The sequence below is a fragment of the Lethenteron reissneri genome, chromosome 17 (genome assembly GCF_015708825.2).
Source record: "Lethenteron reissneri isolate LAM-NWPU_2019-01 chromosome 17, ASM1570882v1, whole genome shotgun sequence".
NCBI classification, from domain to species: Eukaryota; Metazoa; Chordata; class Hyperoartia; order Petromyzontiformes; family Petromyzontidae; genus Lethenteron; species Lethenteron reissneri.
Genome location: NC_083795.1, coordinates 11015162 through 11031038, shown reverse-complemented (window position 1 = coordinate 11031038; position 15877 = coordinate 11015162). Strand labels below are relative to the sequence as shown.

Sequence of the window (15877 nt, the reverse complement as noted above, 5' to 3'; positions counted from 1 at the left end):
GTGACGCCGTGTAACGAAGGGGGGAGTCAAAAATCGTCCAAAATCGCGTGACGTCATTTATGGACGGCCCCTTACTTTAAAACAAATAATCTGACACCTCGTGTGGCGTGTGCAGCGTTAGAAGATTGCCACGCGTGTAGCTGTACTCCAATTGTCTGCACCGACACGTGCACTGGGATGATGTTCGATGGACGAGACCGGTGACAGAATTGCAGTTAAAATGAGCGAACGACCACCGCGAAATATTGAGCGATTAGATCAGTTCATTTGCAGGAGTGAGATGGATGATGGTAGCGGGCACTGGGTTCGTGAGCGATGGGCTATTCCGTGAGCCATCATCACCTCCTCCTCCTCGTGTTCGTGGTGGGGTTTCTCCAGGCACTCCGGTTTCCTCCCACGCGGAACAAACACTCATTGATGGTATTGTTGCCAAACATTCACATCTTGAGATTCAGTGATGCTTCCTGGGTGAATAATTGTCAATTGAAATTGCCATTGTTCGATTGTGGCGTGAGTGTATGGGTATGCGCACCCTACATATAGATTGGCCAGGCTTTGTGTGTCCCACAAGTGATGGCATTGTCTATCCAGCAGTGGAGAGACAATGGCTTCTAATGCTACTGCTGCTGTTGACGAAATACCAAGCGGCTGGATAGTAACAACCCAGCCATAAGCAGCCAGCCGGCGTGGTTGGCCGGCCTTGGCTGGCGTCTCTCTCGCTCGCTCATCTCGCGTGTACATGTGGACGTGTACATGTGGACGTGTACATGTGGCCGTGTACATGTGGACGTGTATATTTTTACAACAGCGCGCTGGATGGAATGCAGCACCCCCCCGCTGCTTCATCTCGCCCCCTCCCTCCCCCCATCTCTCCCCCCTTCCTCCCCCCATCTCTCCCCCCTTCCTCCCACCCCCCATCTCCCCCCCTCCCCCCATCTCCCCCCTCCCCCCATCTCCCCCCATCCCCCCCCCCCACCCCCATCCCCCCCCCTCCCCCATCGCCCCCCCTCCCTCCCCCCAACTCGCCTCCTCTCTCCCCCCATCTCGCCCCCCCCATCCCCCATCTCGCCCCCCCCTTCCACCCCATCTCCCTCCCCCCATCCCCCCATCTCGCCCCCTCCCTCCCCCCATCCCCCCCCTCCCCCCATCTCCCCCATCCCCCCCCATCCCCCCCACCCCCATCCCCCCATCCCCCATCGCCCCCCCTCCCTCCCCCCATCTCGCCCCCCCTCATCCCCCATCTCGCCCCCCCCTTCCACCCCATCTCCCTCCCCCCATCCCCCCATTTCGCCCCCTCCCACCCAAAGGCAGCATGACCCCCCCCTCCCCACGGCAGAATGAACCCCCCCAACCTCCCTCCCTCCCCCACCTCCTCCCCCTCCCCCCTTCCCCCTCTTCCTCCTCCCCCACCCCTCTCCCCCCCCCTCCCCCCGGCAGTCGGCAGGCAGCAGGGGAACGTGGCGTGTGTCTGTGCGCCACTTGGGCCGCGTGTCGCCACAGGGAGACAGGGAGGGAGGGAGGGAGCGAGCTGCCGTAGAAGCCCCGCGTGGGATGCGAGTTCAGTGTCCGCGCTGCCGATTCTTCTCCTCCTCCTCCTCCAGCCTTGTTCACTGCGCTGAGAAGACCACGGCGTGCGGGTCCGGGGTGGTGTACGGTGGGTTGGTAGGTAGGCGAAGGTAGGAGAAGGAGGAAGAGGAGGACCAGTTTAGACGGTGGATACCTCTTGTAAGTCAGCCCATCGTCTCCTTTTGTTAGTTGTTCCTTCAAGAACAGTGGCGCTGCTGCTGCTGTCTATTTAGTCATCTCTCTCCGATGCTCGTACACCCGGCGATGTCGACCCGCTGATGTCGCCAGGCATGGCCAACGAACCGAGGCAGGAGCTGGTCGGCAAGAGGTTCATGCGCGTCTCCGCCGAGGGCAGTGCGGATTTGGAGCGGATACACGAGTGGCAGTGGAGAAGCGGGGTCATCCGAGCCGTGTCCCACAAGGAGAGGGCCCACCTCGACCTCTCGGTATGTACCGTGTGTCTGCGTTTGCTGTGTTTGTGTTTTGCTGGTTGTGAATGGTTGTGGTGCTGTTAACGCGTTTGCGCCACGAACCACGGCGACCCGAACCGGTGACGATTATCTGAAACCGGTCTTGGGTCTCCCCTAGGTAGACTCGGCCTCAAATGGGTACCTGGTGCGGTGTGTAAACATCGCCACTGGGGAGACAAAGGCGGGCCATCCACCCACTCGTGTGTGTGCCGTGCCGGTCTTCATAGGTACTCGTAAACAGCACTTGCCCCAAAAGTATGTTAAGGCTAGACGGGGATCTTTGTCTTTGTGTGTGTGCTCACGGCCAACATCAGTGGCAATTATCTGAACCGGTCCCTGGGCTTCGCCAAGGTCGACTCAGCTCCAAATTAGTGCCTGATGCGGTGTGTAAACATTGCCACCAGGGATACAAAGGCGGACGCTTAAAGCACTTTGCTGGCCTCAAAAGTCTGTTAAGGCTGTACGGGGGATCTTTGTCCTGTTCTTGGGGGGTTCATCAGGAGCTTACTTAATAACTTGTGAACCTTCGACCAAATCGCCTTGAATGTGCCTGATGTCTGGAAAGCTAAGCTGGTCCTTAGCCTGGTTAGTGATCATAGATTAGGTGCTTGCCAGGTGTTGTAGACTTGTGGTTTGGGAAAGCTGGCCATGAGATGTTGTTGAATGTCACCGTCTGATTTGGACATCTCTCCAAACTGGACATCTGTGAAAAAGCGCTTCATAGCTCATTGGATTCCTCCCTCCAGTCTAAATAAAGGTTGTGATTCTCGGTTGGCAAGGTGGAGGTTTTCATCCGTGTCCTTTCTCCCGCATGAAGCCAAAACCCACTTCTTAGTGGCGTGACTTTTTTGAAAAACAGTCTTGAGATTCGGCCATAACTGGATGATGCGTAAATTGTTATTTTTGTTGTTGTTATGTTATGTAGTGCGCATTTTAGGCTGTGTGTTGGTATGTGGTTGTTCTATCTGGAGGATTTGGCTGGGCTTTGTTGTGGCCATAAGGAAAGGGTAGCCAATTATTTACAGCCCTGTAGGGTTTCGTGTGTGTGTATATTATCGAGGAATTCTCAGAATTAAACGTAATACGTTTCCCTCCACTCGGGAGGGAGGGGGGGAGAATACAATAACAGTACGTGAATGGTAAGACAAAGGAGACCCCTAGTATACACTACGCTTATCTCCATACACAGTGGCTGAGCAATGCAGCGAGATTCCTGTTGTGATGTAGCAGCCACCGACAATGCAAACATGTGTGCCAATTTGTTGATACACACTCCCGTCAACCAGCATTAATATAACGGTACATTTTATTTTAGGTATATAAAAGTGACATTCCATGTGGTATTCGAGGGGGTTGGTTTTGGAACATGTGTGTTATTGCCAAAATCTGGATATCGTCAACGTGATTTGTCTTAAAAAAAACTTGGGAACATAAATGCTGTCTAATTTTGCTGTTGTACACCACAGTGTTTAAGACCGGTGGAAATGAAACAAATCTTCCGTGATGTGATGTGAAACTGCGATTGTGTTGCTAGTTTGTGTTTAAAGAGTGTGAACCCGATCCAGCAGCTGTCATTCGTGAGTGTTTTTGTAGCGATGCAAAAATAACACGAGATAATTACTGGGTTGACACTTCGGATTTGAGCGGTAAAGCAAAGGACATTCAAAATTAGACTCGTAGCACAGAAGGGATTAAAATAGCTCTACAGTATTGGAATCCGCATTGGTGATATACAATGATTATATATTTTGTAGCGTCCAAATTCCTAAGCATATCAATACGGTGTACAGGACAAATCATGTATACACTGTATAAAACAGCACACACAAACAAATTTCACGTGAATTGGGTGGCTTGATCAGTCAGTTGCTTGACCAGTGAGTGGCATGACAAACCATCACGATTTTAATGCAACATGAGTTGTCGACTCTAGCCCAGACACATGTGGGGGGGGGGGGGGGGGGTTATGTGTTCACGGTTAGTGTCTTTCTAACATACAGGTAGCAAGCATCCTCTGTGTATACGTTTACATCTGACTAGCTATCGGATATCTCAAATCATTCATGACCTCGCACCTACTCACCTTTCTGATCTCTTCTCTCATTACTCTCACTCCCCGCTGCAGCAAACATGGCCTTGCCTCTCTCGGTCACATTTTACTCCGATCTGCACATTAATCTCCTCGTAATGGGAGCTTGTTCCTTCTCTTCTGCGGATCCTCCAGTCTAGAACGGATTTTCCTCTTTCTAATCGCCTTGTCACATTCTTATGTTCACAATTCACACCGAGGGTTTGAGGCTTTTCCATTGCATCCGTAGTAGATCCCATACACTGCTTGTCTGTTTATATAAACAATACTGTACTGTGTTTAGTTATGTGTAATTCCTTGTTTTGTCATGGTTGTGTATTCCCCATTCATGAATATGCATTGACTGGAGATGATTTTGGTGGGTTTTTTTCTAAAGAATAAACGTATTCAGTATTAATCAATATAGCACAGCTTGAGAAGGCCAGCATCGACCAGTAGATTATCAAAAGGGCTGTAAAAAAGAAATATCACCAGACCTCTATTTGGCAAAATATGCAATCATGTCTCTTGTTTTAGAATCAAAGTTTACAATTTCACAATTACGTTATGTTTATTTTGCGCGTCAATCCTCCCCACTGAGCTGTGTAAGATGAAAAGGTCGAGACCATACCTGGAGGAATTTGAGAGCTGGAACAGTGGCTTTAGTGCTTATTGTGTGCTGTGACTAGATTCTCCTTAGAGCCTTATTGTGTCTCACCTTTCGTTTTCGTGTACTGCTTTCATTTAACATGACTGTATTGCGTTGCTGGCCACATTAATCGAAAAACATAAACCCAGAATATTTTCCAAGAACCAAATATGTCACAAGTACACACTTGAATGAAACATGCTACAATATTCCACGTGTGTTTTGTGTGCACGTATGTGGAAAGAGAGAGGGGGGGCTTTGTGACATTTAGTAGTTTCACTCAATGCATCACATCACGGAGGGACTGTCGTTTGGCAGGAGGAAGTCCGCAGACACATGCTGCCGCTGACAAAACCCTGCCACCCACTCACTCCTTACGAGTCCACAAGCCACATGATCCCCCAGAGTCACGCATGTTCCCAATTGCGCCGCAATGAAATCACTATTTCCATACGAGCAGAGGAAGGCACTTCATTAAGTGGTGTGGTTAGAAATCCAAATTATAATGAATTTGTCATTGGACACCAGACAACGTTTTGTTTTGACCTAACATCCCATACCAAACATTGTCTGGGGTCCAAATACAGTGTCATATTTGTTTTTTGGGGATATGTTTTTGTAATTTCATTCAATTCCCCTGTACCATTCACAATGAGCTAAGCACCAAGCATAAATTGATTAATCATTTTTTAAAAATAATAATTCCGCCCCTCCGTCAACTGGTTAAACCCGATGACTCGAGTTTGATTCTTGCCAATGGCTACAGTGGTGAGTGACCTGACCCCGGTTTTGACCTCTATCACACCAGCAGTGGATTGGTCATGACTGATTATTCTGCTTTATTGAACTGCATCGGTTAAGGGTGCTTATTTTTATTGAACGTGTGTATTCTACAATATACCGCATAGCATTGCACATACATCGGCTCTTGCTCTCTTAAATGTGGAATATTATCTTGGATTAATTTAAGTAAACGTGTGCCAGTTAACTCTGATTATGCACAATTACGTTTTGTATAAAAACAAATCCAACAGGAATGCACTTCATTCTAAACATGTAATGTGGACCAACTGTGCTGTGTGTACATAATACAGTGGTTCAAACTGTTCAGTTATGTTGTAGAATGTCGACGTACGGTCAATGGTATTTCCCTGAGGTGTGGACTCGAGTCATGTGACTTGGACTCGAGTCAGACTCGAGTCATGAATTTGATGACTTCAGACTCGACTTGGACTTGCATAACAATGACTTTGTCCCACCTCTGAGGTGTGGACTCGAGTCATGTGACTTGGACTCGAGTCAGACTCGAGTCATGAATTTGATGACTTCAGACTCGACTTGGACTTGCATAACAATGACTTTGTCCCACCTCTGGTATTTCCTGCTCTTGTGGCACAGTACAAAAGCATTTGAGCGGACATCTGCCAGCATGTGTGCACTGGGAGAAGGGGGGATATCGTTGCAAATCTTGAAAGCGTACACTGCGAGAGGAATAACACTGGTTCGTTATGTGCCGGCAGAAGCCCTGCTTTGTTTGGTAGCCTACATTAACCACTGTGGCTGAGTTTACATATAAAAAAAATATGATACTCATTTACATGCATAATGCACTTGCATTTTTATACATACAACTGTAATGATATACACCATCTCTTTTCAAATGTTTCGTTGTATACTATGCTTTACTACATGGATTATTAATTAATTAACATCATAATCAGGAATACCCTATCCACTGCTGGATGAACGCTTCCTTTATATCGTCGCTGTCACTCATGGGACACAATAATTCATCTCGATCCTGCGTTTTTGGGCTGATCTCATCGCTCCGTCTCTGATCTTCTCAGACGTGATCCTGTCTTTGGCTGCCGTTCCTTTGTCAGTCTCGATTAGCACGGTCGACTACGTACGGTGCGGAAGAAGTTTCAACGTACAGTACATACATTTGCTATAATTCCGTCTAGGAATGTATCCTGTAAACATCCACTTATAACAATCAATATGATGGCTGCAGTCTACACAAGTTCCGACCAACGTGCCCCTTTGCGTGCGTGCAATTCCAAGCGTGCAGCTCTCTCCACGTGTCTTTGCGCACTTCTCAGCTTTTGTTCCATTTCCTTTTGTCAGATTCCACGTTTCTGATCCATTTGTCAAGGCAGGTATTAGACGCTCATTGAAAACATTCGTCCTTTGACATATTGGAATGTTACTCTTCATTATCAAGGTCGGTTATCCAAAAGCACTCAGACATGCTTCCGTTCACCGCTTTATTTTGATCCTGGCCTCCCTCCTATAATCCCCAGAGTTGTATATCTATACTGATGTGTTTTCTAGGTTGTGCCCCTCGAATGTCTTAGAATGTTTAGCAATTTGTCGTACGATCATCAGCAGCCATGATCAATCCACTGCTGCCACCATCGAAGGAACCTGCGGTGTAGCAATGCAATATATTTACGTGATCTAACCAAAAAAAACCTGTTATGGCTAATATTGGTCGCGAAAGCCTACGTGTTAGACGAGTAATACAACCTAGCCCCTTGCACAGGTGAGCCTATTTCATCTTACATTTACATCCGTGAAGTGTTTCTCAACAAACGTACCTTATCAACACGGCGCATGTAAACCGGTATATCTACCACCGTCTGCATTGCCTCCGAGGCAACTTCGTCAACAATAGAATAAGCAGAAGCTAATGGTGATGCTTGGCCCCACCCTGACAGCGTGTGTACTCTGCGCCCAGTCATCCCGTGTAAATATAAAAACGCAGAGTTGAAGTAATGGGTTGAGTAATCGTGCTTTAGATTGAACCTCGGCGAAGAAATGAATGTGGGAGAAATAGGGAATGGTTTATGGGCTCAGGGGCACTTGGACACAGCTGCCTGTTTTGGGGGATGGGCACATTTATGCCTGCACACACTCACACACACAAAGCCCTGTTTGTGTCTCGGGGCCCGAGATGGATATGTGTCTAGCCCCAGGAGTCGGTTAACACTGCAGATAAGCTCGGTAATTGCTCGCACAGGAGCTCTATCTTTGCCGAATTGAATGGAGGGACCGAGTTGGCCATTACCACCGCTGCACACAATGGAAGAAATATTATTGTAATTGTTACATCTCAAAACGTGGCATAATTCTGCTACTGGAAAAACAAAACAAGTAGAAGACTGATTGTTAAAAAAAGAATTTACTTTTGTTTTTAGAATGAAACGCACGACTTTTGTTATGAACTATATTATGTAATTATATTATTTTGTAATTGGAGAGTGGTTATACAGGAGTGATGGACATCGATTGTGCGGGCGAACAGGGTTGATGGTAAGTTGGTTGACAGGTTTCTGAAGCAATGATGGCATGTGTATGAATAATTCCATTGAAACCGGATATATTGTATTCTTCTCCGAATGTCGTGGAGTAATTATGGAATACATTTACTGTAAATATTTGGTGCCAAGGTGAACAATGACATTTGGGCTCGGGTAGCACAATAATCACTGTAATTAAAATCCTGATGTAAGAATTTTCTTTATTAAAATACATGTACCGCAATAGATTGTACAATGCACATTACATTTCCACACAGCCATTATATACTCAAACTTAAATATCCATATCACCTGCAATGATATCCTTTTGTTCAAATAACTTTGTGCATTGCACGCAGAAGACATTAGTAATACATTACATTTACATAAAATACCAGCTGTTTTTAAATGAAAACTAATCTTTGAAATAGTGTGTGACATGCTGCGACCAATTTACAGTTTTCTGTTCCACCGTGCTCATATGTTGATTTCACGCTCTCAACGATGGCAGTCAAATGGTGAGCTGGTCCTCAACTGCTTGGCACGGTAGACGAATGTTTGCCAATGCAAACGCAGTTATTTTAGAAACTACTGCACGAGCAAAAACTATTTACACGCCTCTGCCTCCGCTTTGCAAAAAGAAAAGTCATTATCATGATGAACCACTGCCGTGTTAGAAAACAGAATGAACGCCATGCGCATCCCGTTTACGACGAGCAACGTTTTTAAATCCTTTATATTAAGTTCGCTTGCTTGCTTGCGTGCTTGCTTGCTTACGACCGTGCAAATCTTTCGGTCGTTTTTTAACCCACTTCCCGTGACCCATTCGAGCTGACATTTTCCACACAGACTCGTTGTGCCAGACAATTAATGTTCGTGAAAAAAATTCCCAAAATTTTATACTTTTAGGCAAAAAAATTTTCTTTTACATATATTCAAATAGAACTCATTCATCACTTTGGCTGAACGTCACAGTATAAGAGCCCAGAGCGTAACCCCTCCACAGGCCGTGGCGGAGTAGCGCAGTTGGTAGCGCCCTCGCTTCCCATGCCAAAGGTCGCGGGATCGATCCCCGCGTCCTCCACAGGCATATATATATTTTAAATCCTTTATATTAAGTTCGCTGCCACGCATATAAAGGATTTATAGTGAAAAACTTTGTTTTTACGGGTTATACTTATTTTCCCCTCCATCTCAATGCCGAGGCACTGATTGTGTGCCTCGCTCTCAAAATACTAATATGCCCAAGCCTCTCTCCCCCCATGGCAGTCACAGTAACAGGATCGGGGATGGATGGCTTACCCCAGGCTGGAATTTCCTGTTTTCTGGAGCGTACACAACCCAGCTGGACTCGCTGTTCTGTTTTGCGGATATATTTTCTTGAGTGTTTCTACTCGACGACTTAAAAAGAGGATTGCGGTGCGGTAGTAAGTTTCATAGGCACTGGCGTACTCTTAGTGCCTTGTCAAGTGCGGTATATCTGTATAAAGAGGCATGCCAGTGTATGTTCTTGTACTCTACATTTTTTTAAAGGTGGTCCATGTAAAAATTGTTCAATACTTTTTTTTCTTTTTCATTTAGAACGAGAAAGCATATTGGTAAAAGCCTCTTGTCGTATACGTTTGCTTCTGATCGTCGTGTATTTTTTCAGATTGTTGCTTCCACCACATTTCTATTGTTACTTTGTACAGCTTTTCTGTGTTATGATGGTATTTTGTCCGTATTTATTTTATTTTAGGTTAATCGTTCTAATGAGCATTGGAACATTGTTGCGCGAGAGACTTTTCTTTGATGCCGTTCCAGCTCTTTTTGTTGTTCCGTTCTTTACCTTCATACTTGAGCCCTGCATTGCACTGAATTGGATGTCACTGGTTGGCTCGGGTCTTCCTTTTTAAAGTGGCCGCATATGTCAATGCTTTCTCACCTGGCAAAACAAAGCCTGTCAATCATTTTTTGGAAGTGGTTAAAGTATTGTACGAAAAGCTGTCGTTTTCCATGAGCAGCAATCTGCTCAAAGTTTGTCACATTATCAATGTAATTCCCAACAAATGTAAAGTCACATGTTTCTCCAGTTCCACATTAAGGCAGTAACTTAAGTATTATTTTTAATTAACATTAGATCTGTGTGCTTTGAATATAATTTAAAAAATGTACCTTGATACTGAGGATGCAACGATGCATCGATTTGATCAGTAAAATCAATTCTTACACTCGCAATACATGCATTTAGCTATGCATGTAAGATTCAATTACAGTACTTTCGATTCATATGCCTTGTACGTAATGGGTTTTGGTGACCTCCGCTCCCACTAGACACAGCTTCGTTCACCACAATAGAGAGAACATTGATTCTTTGATTGAATCTAAACCCCAAATCATGGCAATTCATTGAATTGCGAGGGTGGGGGCGGGGTCGATTTTTAAAGACCTATAGATCTTACATATTACTGTATTGCAGAAAGATAATTCAGGATTAATCTTTTCATTTTGTTGCATTGTTATGCACATTTCTTTAGTTGAGTGACCCATGTAATGCAATTACTGAACTGTATACAATGCAATTTGGCTTTAAATTCAGTAGCACCCAGAGATATCTGAATACTGAAATACAATAGCACATGCACGCATTGTACACTGTAAATGCGAAGTGATAGATTGTGTTGAGCGAATGAATAATCCACATTGCAAATTCCATACACCAGAAACATTTAAAATGTGATCATATTTTTTTACCCTTTAAATTACATAATCCAGCAGTTAATCATTGCACAGTGCCAATATTTTATTGTCAAAATAGTTTTTTAGAGCAAAGGTATTCATAACGTCTTTTATAATGTCCACAGAACATTTACCTTGTTGTTGGGATATCTGCAAAGCTCACCCGTAGTCTCCTTGGCTGCCCCATAACTCTGAATTCTGGCAACCGCGTTAAAGACAGCTTGGTAGTCTCCTGGGTGTTTGCATTCCTGCAGATTTAAGATCGGGCCCCAGGGGAACGGATCACATTTGGGCCGAGCAGATTAGCTCTGCCCACTGCATGAAGAGAGGGACAGACGTCCACCTTCAAGCCTCACCACGTGGTTATGCAAGTCGGATGTGTAATATTGCTGCTCGACGATTGTAGCCTACTCGAGACGGTTTGTTACAAAGTCGCTTTTGTTTGATATATAGATGAGCCATAGGCCTGAGTCATTGCACAGGTGTGGCGTGCGGGCCCTTTACGGAATTGGGGTTTGAAGTGGAATCACTCGAAGCAACATCCCTGCTGCACACAGTTCAACTCTGTGGTCGATCTTCAAAGGACACGCAATCAACCATGTACTTACCCTGACCTCGCCTTTGCTGTCACGCAAAAACTAAAACTTAGCTCTCACTGTAATCTAATAACCATAATTAACTTTTTTTTTGCAGCCTCTTGAATGTTTGAATGTCACTGTTATTTGAGAGTGTAAATACAGTACTAGCACTGTTAGGCAACATTCATGATCATGATTCACCATCCCCTACCTTTGTATTACTGTACTTACCTTTGTAAATGAGGCAACTGTGTGACTTCCACAGAGAGTTTGTCTTTCTTTTATACAAGGCACTGCTTCTGACAACCATGTTAGAAGCTTATATATACAGTTGAACGATTAGGTAATTCTCGGACAATTGCTCGATTACAATTTAACAAGAAAATTTTCACTGTGTACGCGCGTGTGCCACACGATGTACTTTTAAATTGTTTACATTTGTACTTTTAAATGTATCTACAGAGCAGTGGCACTGCAACAGCACCTGTTGAAAGAGCTTCGAAGCGTTTTCTGGAGCGTGATTTTATTTTGATGTAAACAAATGTTGCGTCAACGTTAACGCACGCAATTCTGTGCACAGCCCTCTTGTGCGTGCAATAAAGTCCCCGTGTAATTGGACACGTATCGATTTAAAATATTGAATTCGGCAAATAGAATACTCTCCGCACATAAATGCGGAATGCAGAACCACGCGTTCGCAGTGTCCGCGAAAGTACAAAGTGACAGCCCTCCTACCATCAACTTCCCAGTGCCAAACCCATCAGAAGCATGACTTACCAGCCCCCTCTGACCAAGGCTGGCCTTGTTGTCCCTTATCCCGTCACGCCCTCCACCCACAAGCCCCCTTTGTGTGTCCCGCTGGCTGCCGTGGGCCCTGCTTGGGCCAGCATTGTCCCGTCGATGGGCCCTTTGTGTCTGTCTGTGACAGAGCGGCCAGCTCTCGTGCTGCTAACAGATCCTGCAAAAAGACGACGTTTTGTGCTGCTTACTGATGGGCGATGGCCGGCCGGATGGTTGGGAAGGGAGGGGCAAGGGGGACAGCTCGAGATGGAAAGTTTCCCTTAACACAACCCAGGGCATAATGTTATGTATACAGGCTCTGGCTTAAGTGTGATGTTTTGTCTAAATTGTATACTTTGTGGTTCCTTAAGTGTTCTTGTCTGCCCCAGTTTTGGTCATGATTTTGTTCCTTTCCTCGTCTCGAAGAGGACAAAATATAAAGTGTGCTTAAGGGAACAAAAATATATAAAAACTTGATCCCACAGACCACAGAATGTGTATGTTATTCAATTACGCCAATGCCTTTCTCCCCGGTTATTAGATAGGCCCCTATGGGAGGCTGGAATCATAGACAACAGGTGTGAATAAGTGTTTCATTATGCCTGTACCGGATTGGATTACGCCGAAGTATGTGGCTAGTTACGTAGATTGTGTTAAATTACATTATGGAGGCAGTGGCAGAATGCCTACTGCATTATACTTCTGTCACATACAATTTTTTGGTGAACAAAAGATAACATCGTGGTAAACAGTATATGGTATGCATTAACAAGTGTTGGCGTTTATGGGTAAATTTTAAGAGTGGAGTTTTGATGAAATGTGTTCAAAAGGATACGCTGCTTTGCGTCAAAACCCGATGGAGAATAAATTGACCTATTCGCGATGGCACACCATGCGATAATCATCTGTAATGAGCTATTTTGTGCTCGGGTTTATATTTCTCTCTGCAATTATAAATCAAACTTGCTGCTTTTAAAGACTGGTGCGCTGTTTAGTTTGCACAATGCAAAAAACGCTCCAGAGCCAACAAGGAGGGGCCAGGATAGATGGATGGATGGACATGTATACATGCAAAGGATTTCAGATAGTGTTTAAGTCCGAAACAAGGCATGTAAAGTACATTGGATTCCGGAGAAAGTGTACAATGGTTTCATTTACATTACTTAGGTCTGCAAATATGCTCTACTTCAGCTGCACTTGGGAACAAGTAAATGGTGAAGGATAAGCCCTGGCCTGCCCTTTTGCACGTGTCTCTGGAAACTCGATCAGCATTTTTCTTTTGGTGACGTGCCGACCATCGCCAAAGCTCGTTTTTGGTGATTGAATTGCCATGAATGTGGGCAGAGGGTGTGGGCCAGTGCTTTAAACATCAAGGTCGGCCCTGTCGCAAAGTACAAAGGTTTTGTTGGTCCTGAGCTACAAAATTTGTCACATTGCAGAAGTTTTGAAACAGTTCACGTGCAAACATCATTGCCATGTGGAAATCCAAACAAAATTGTTTGTAGCGCCAAGTGCGCTCTCTGTATTAAGTTGCCGTAATCAATAGAGTAATATTTTTTGCGATGTGGAACAATGTGAACGCAATGACATTTCAACGAGTAAATCTGTGCCAATAGTTTAGCGACCTCATCTAAACCTTTCCATCGTTTACTAGTGCCAGCATTGTTGCCCATAAAACACATGAGGTGAGCTATTTAATGATATTTTTATTGAAATATTGTGCTTCTTTAATGGCCCTGTTTTAAATGGGCCAGTTGTACATTTATGTTAGCACGATGCCAGAAAAAATGGGAGATTTAAAGAAAAAACAATCATAAGCAGTGGGCTATAACACTTACCATGATGGTCGGACTTGTAATGACGTATCGTATAACATCGATTTGTACGCCCATAATACATACAACAATTATAACACGTAATCATTGAGTATTTGTAATTCGTGCAACTACAGTACAATATGTAATTTTTTTTATGAACCAAAAACTGTGCACGAGTCAAATAAACGTTACAACTGAGTTGGTAAAAACGAGACAAAACACAATTGGAAAACCACATTTGAACTAACCCTCTAATTGAATTGTGACCTAAAATTTGACATTTCATGGAATCGCTGGAGGGATGAATAGTATATGCTACCTTGCACAATTACAGTGCTGCAACCCAAATGTTTAAGAATAATGATACACAATACTTGTACCACTCTTCATGGCACTGTATTTTTTTTATGGTAAACGCTTCGGTAAAATCACGATTGTGTATGTATGTTGAACTTATTTTGCAACGTACGTAGCCAACCGTGGTAATTGGAGATTGACTGCATTAATAATTATTAATACTATACTATACTCTTGTGGTTAAACATGTTTACTTATCACAGGTTTATTCCATATTAGCTCACAATCTTTCAATCGTAACCCATATGCAAACAACCACATGCTTATCATCAAGGTTGTGTACATTGGAGTACTCCAATTTACATACAGTCGTGCAATAAACTGTTCTTACATCACCAAGCCGTGTATTCTGTACCTTGTCCCTTTTACTCAGACGTTGTAAGCCACCGTGCTGGTGTTTACGGCGGTTAGTGTGAGAACCTGTATCTGGTGGGATCTTGCTGATGTGCTTGCCTTGATTACTGATGCGGTTAAGGCGACGGTAAGAGGCAGACCAGGCTGGTAGGGGGCCTGATGCCCACAGGGGGCGGTTTTGTTAGTGGTGAGATCAGGGAAACTGTTGGTGAGCAACCACATACCACCATTCCCACTCTCTAAAAAATCCTAATCCCCGTCTTTGTGCCCAGCCTCCCTCGGCTAGCTAATGATTAAAAGGCAAACGCCTGGCTGCTCATGGGAAGAGAATGCTTGCCTTAGTATCCAGCGTCAGCCTTGCAATTGCACATTAAGGCCCCGTTCACACCAGGCTGTCAAATTTAAGTGTTGATGCAAACACTGCGTTCTTACACACTGGGGTATTGATGGCTCTTAACAACCAGATGATGGTCCTGGGTAGGGAATGGGTGTGCAGTGGTGAGTGATAACTATCCCTCAAATATGATCATTATTATCATTTTTGATTTAAAGCTTTCGTGACTGCAGGGATTCATCTTCTTGGTTCTTTTGGTAAAGTCACGTAGAATGGAAATAATAAAAATAAAACATAAAATAATTCTCACGACGTTTCGGCCACAACGCAAGCAGCCGTCCACATTCAGACTCTGTCTACTCGACAGACCTGCTCTCCACCTGAGGACGGCTGCTTGCGTTGTGGCCGAAACGTCGTGAGAATTATTTTATTATGTTTTATTTTATTATTTCCATTCTACGTGACTTTACCGAAAGAACCAAGAATATTATTATCATTGTTTGTGGCCTATCCACTGCTGGATGAAGGAATATATTTATCATGCGATGCCACAACCAAATCACTCCTCCAAATTAGCTGTCACCGCTTTATCTACGTGGTGGTTTGTCCTCTTCGGCATGTTCCCTCCTATGTTTGTTGTCCTGTGCAGTTTGGTAAAGGTTGGGCCAGGAGCGGTTCAGATAACACTTGCCCCAACAATATTAGCAGTGACCGGGAATTTAACTTGGGTCGGCAGGTTCATAACACAGCGTGCTAATCACTGCACCATTGCTCCACATCGTTACAGTATTCCATGTGATTTCGGAATTACTGCACTCATCATTGCATTGCTGAAACGTAAAAAAAAATGCTCATCACAATTCATCAATAACTGACTTAATAAA

General features: G+C 44.5%; 1 protein-coding gene across 1 annotated transcript in view; it reads left to right on the top strand.

Annotated features, from left to right (window-relative positions):
• The first annotated feature begins 1549 nt into the window (after positions 1-1549).
• Positions 1550-15877, top strand: part of LOC133343479 (probable JmjC domain-containing histone demethylation protein 2C) — a 132169-nt gene continuing 117841 nt past the window's right edge. The window contains 1 exon segment of the mRNA XM_061553130.1: positions 1550-2012. Within this exon segment, the coding sequence (XP_061409114.1) occupies positions 1845-2012 (168 nt within the window). The 5' untranslated portion in view covers positions 1550-1844.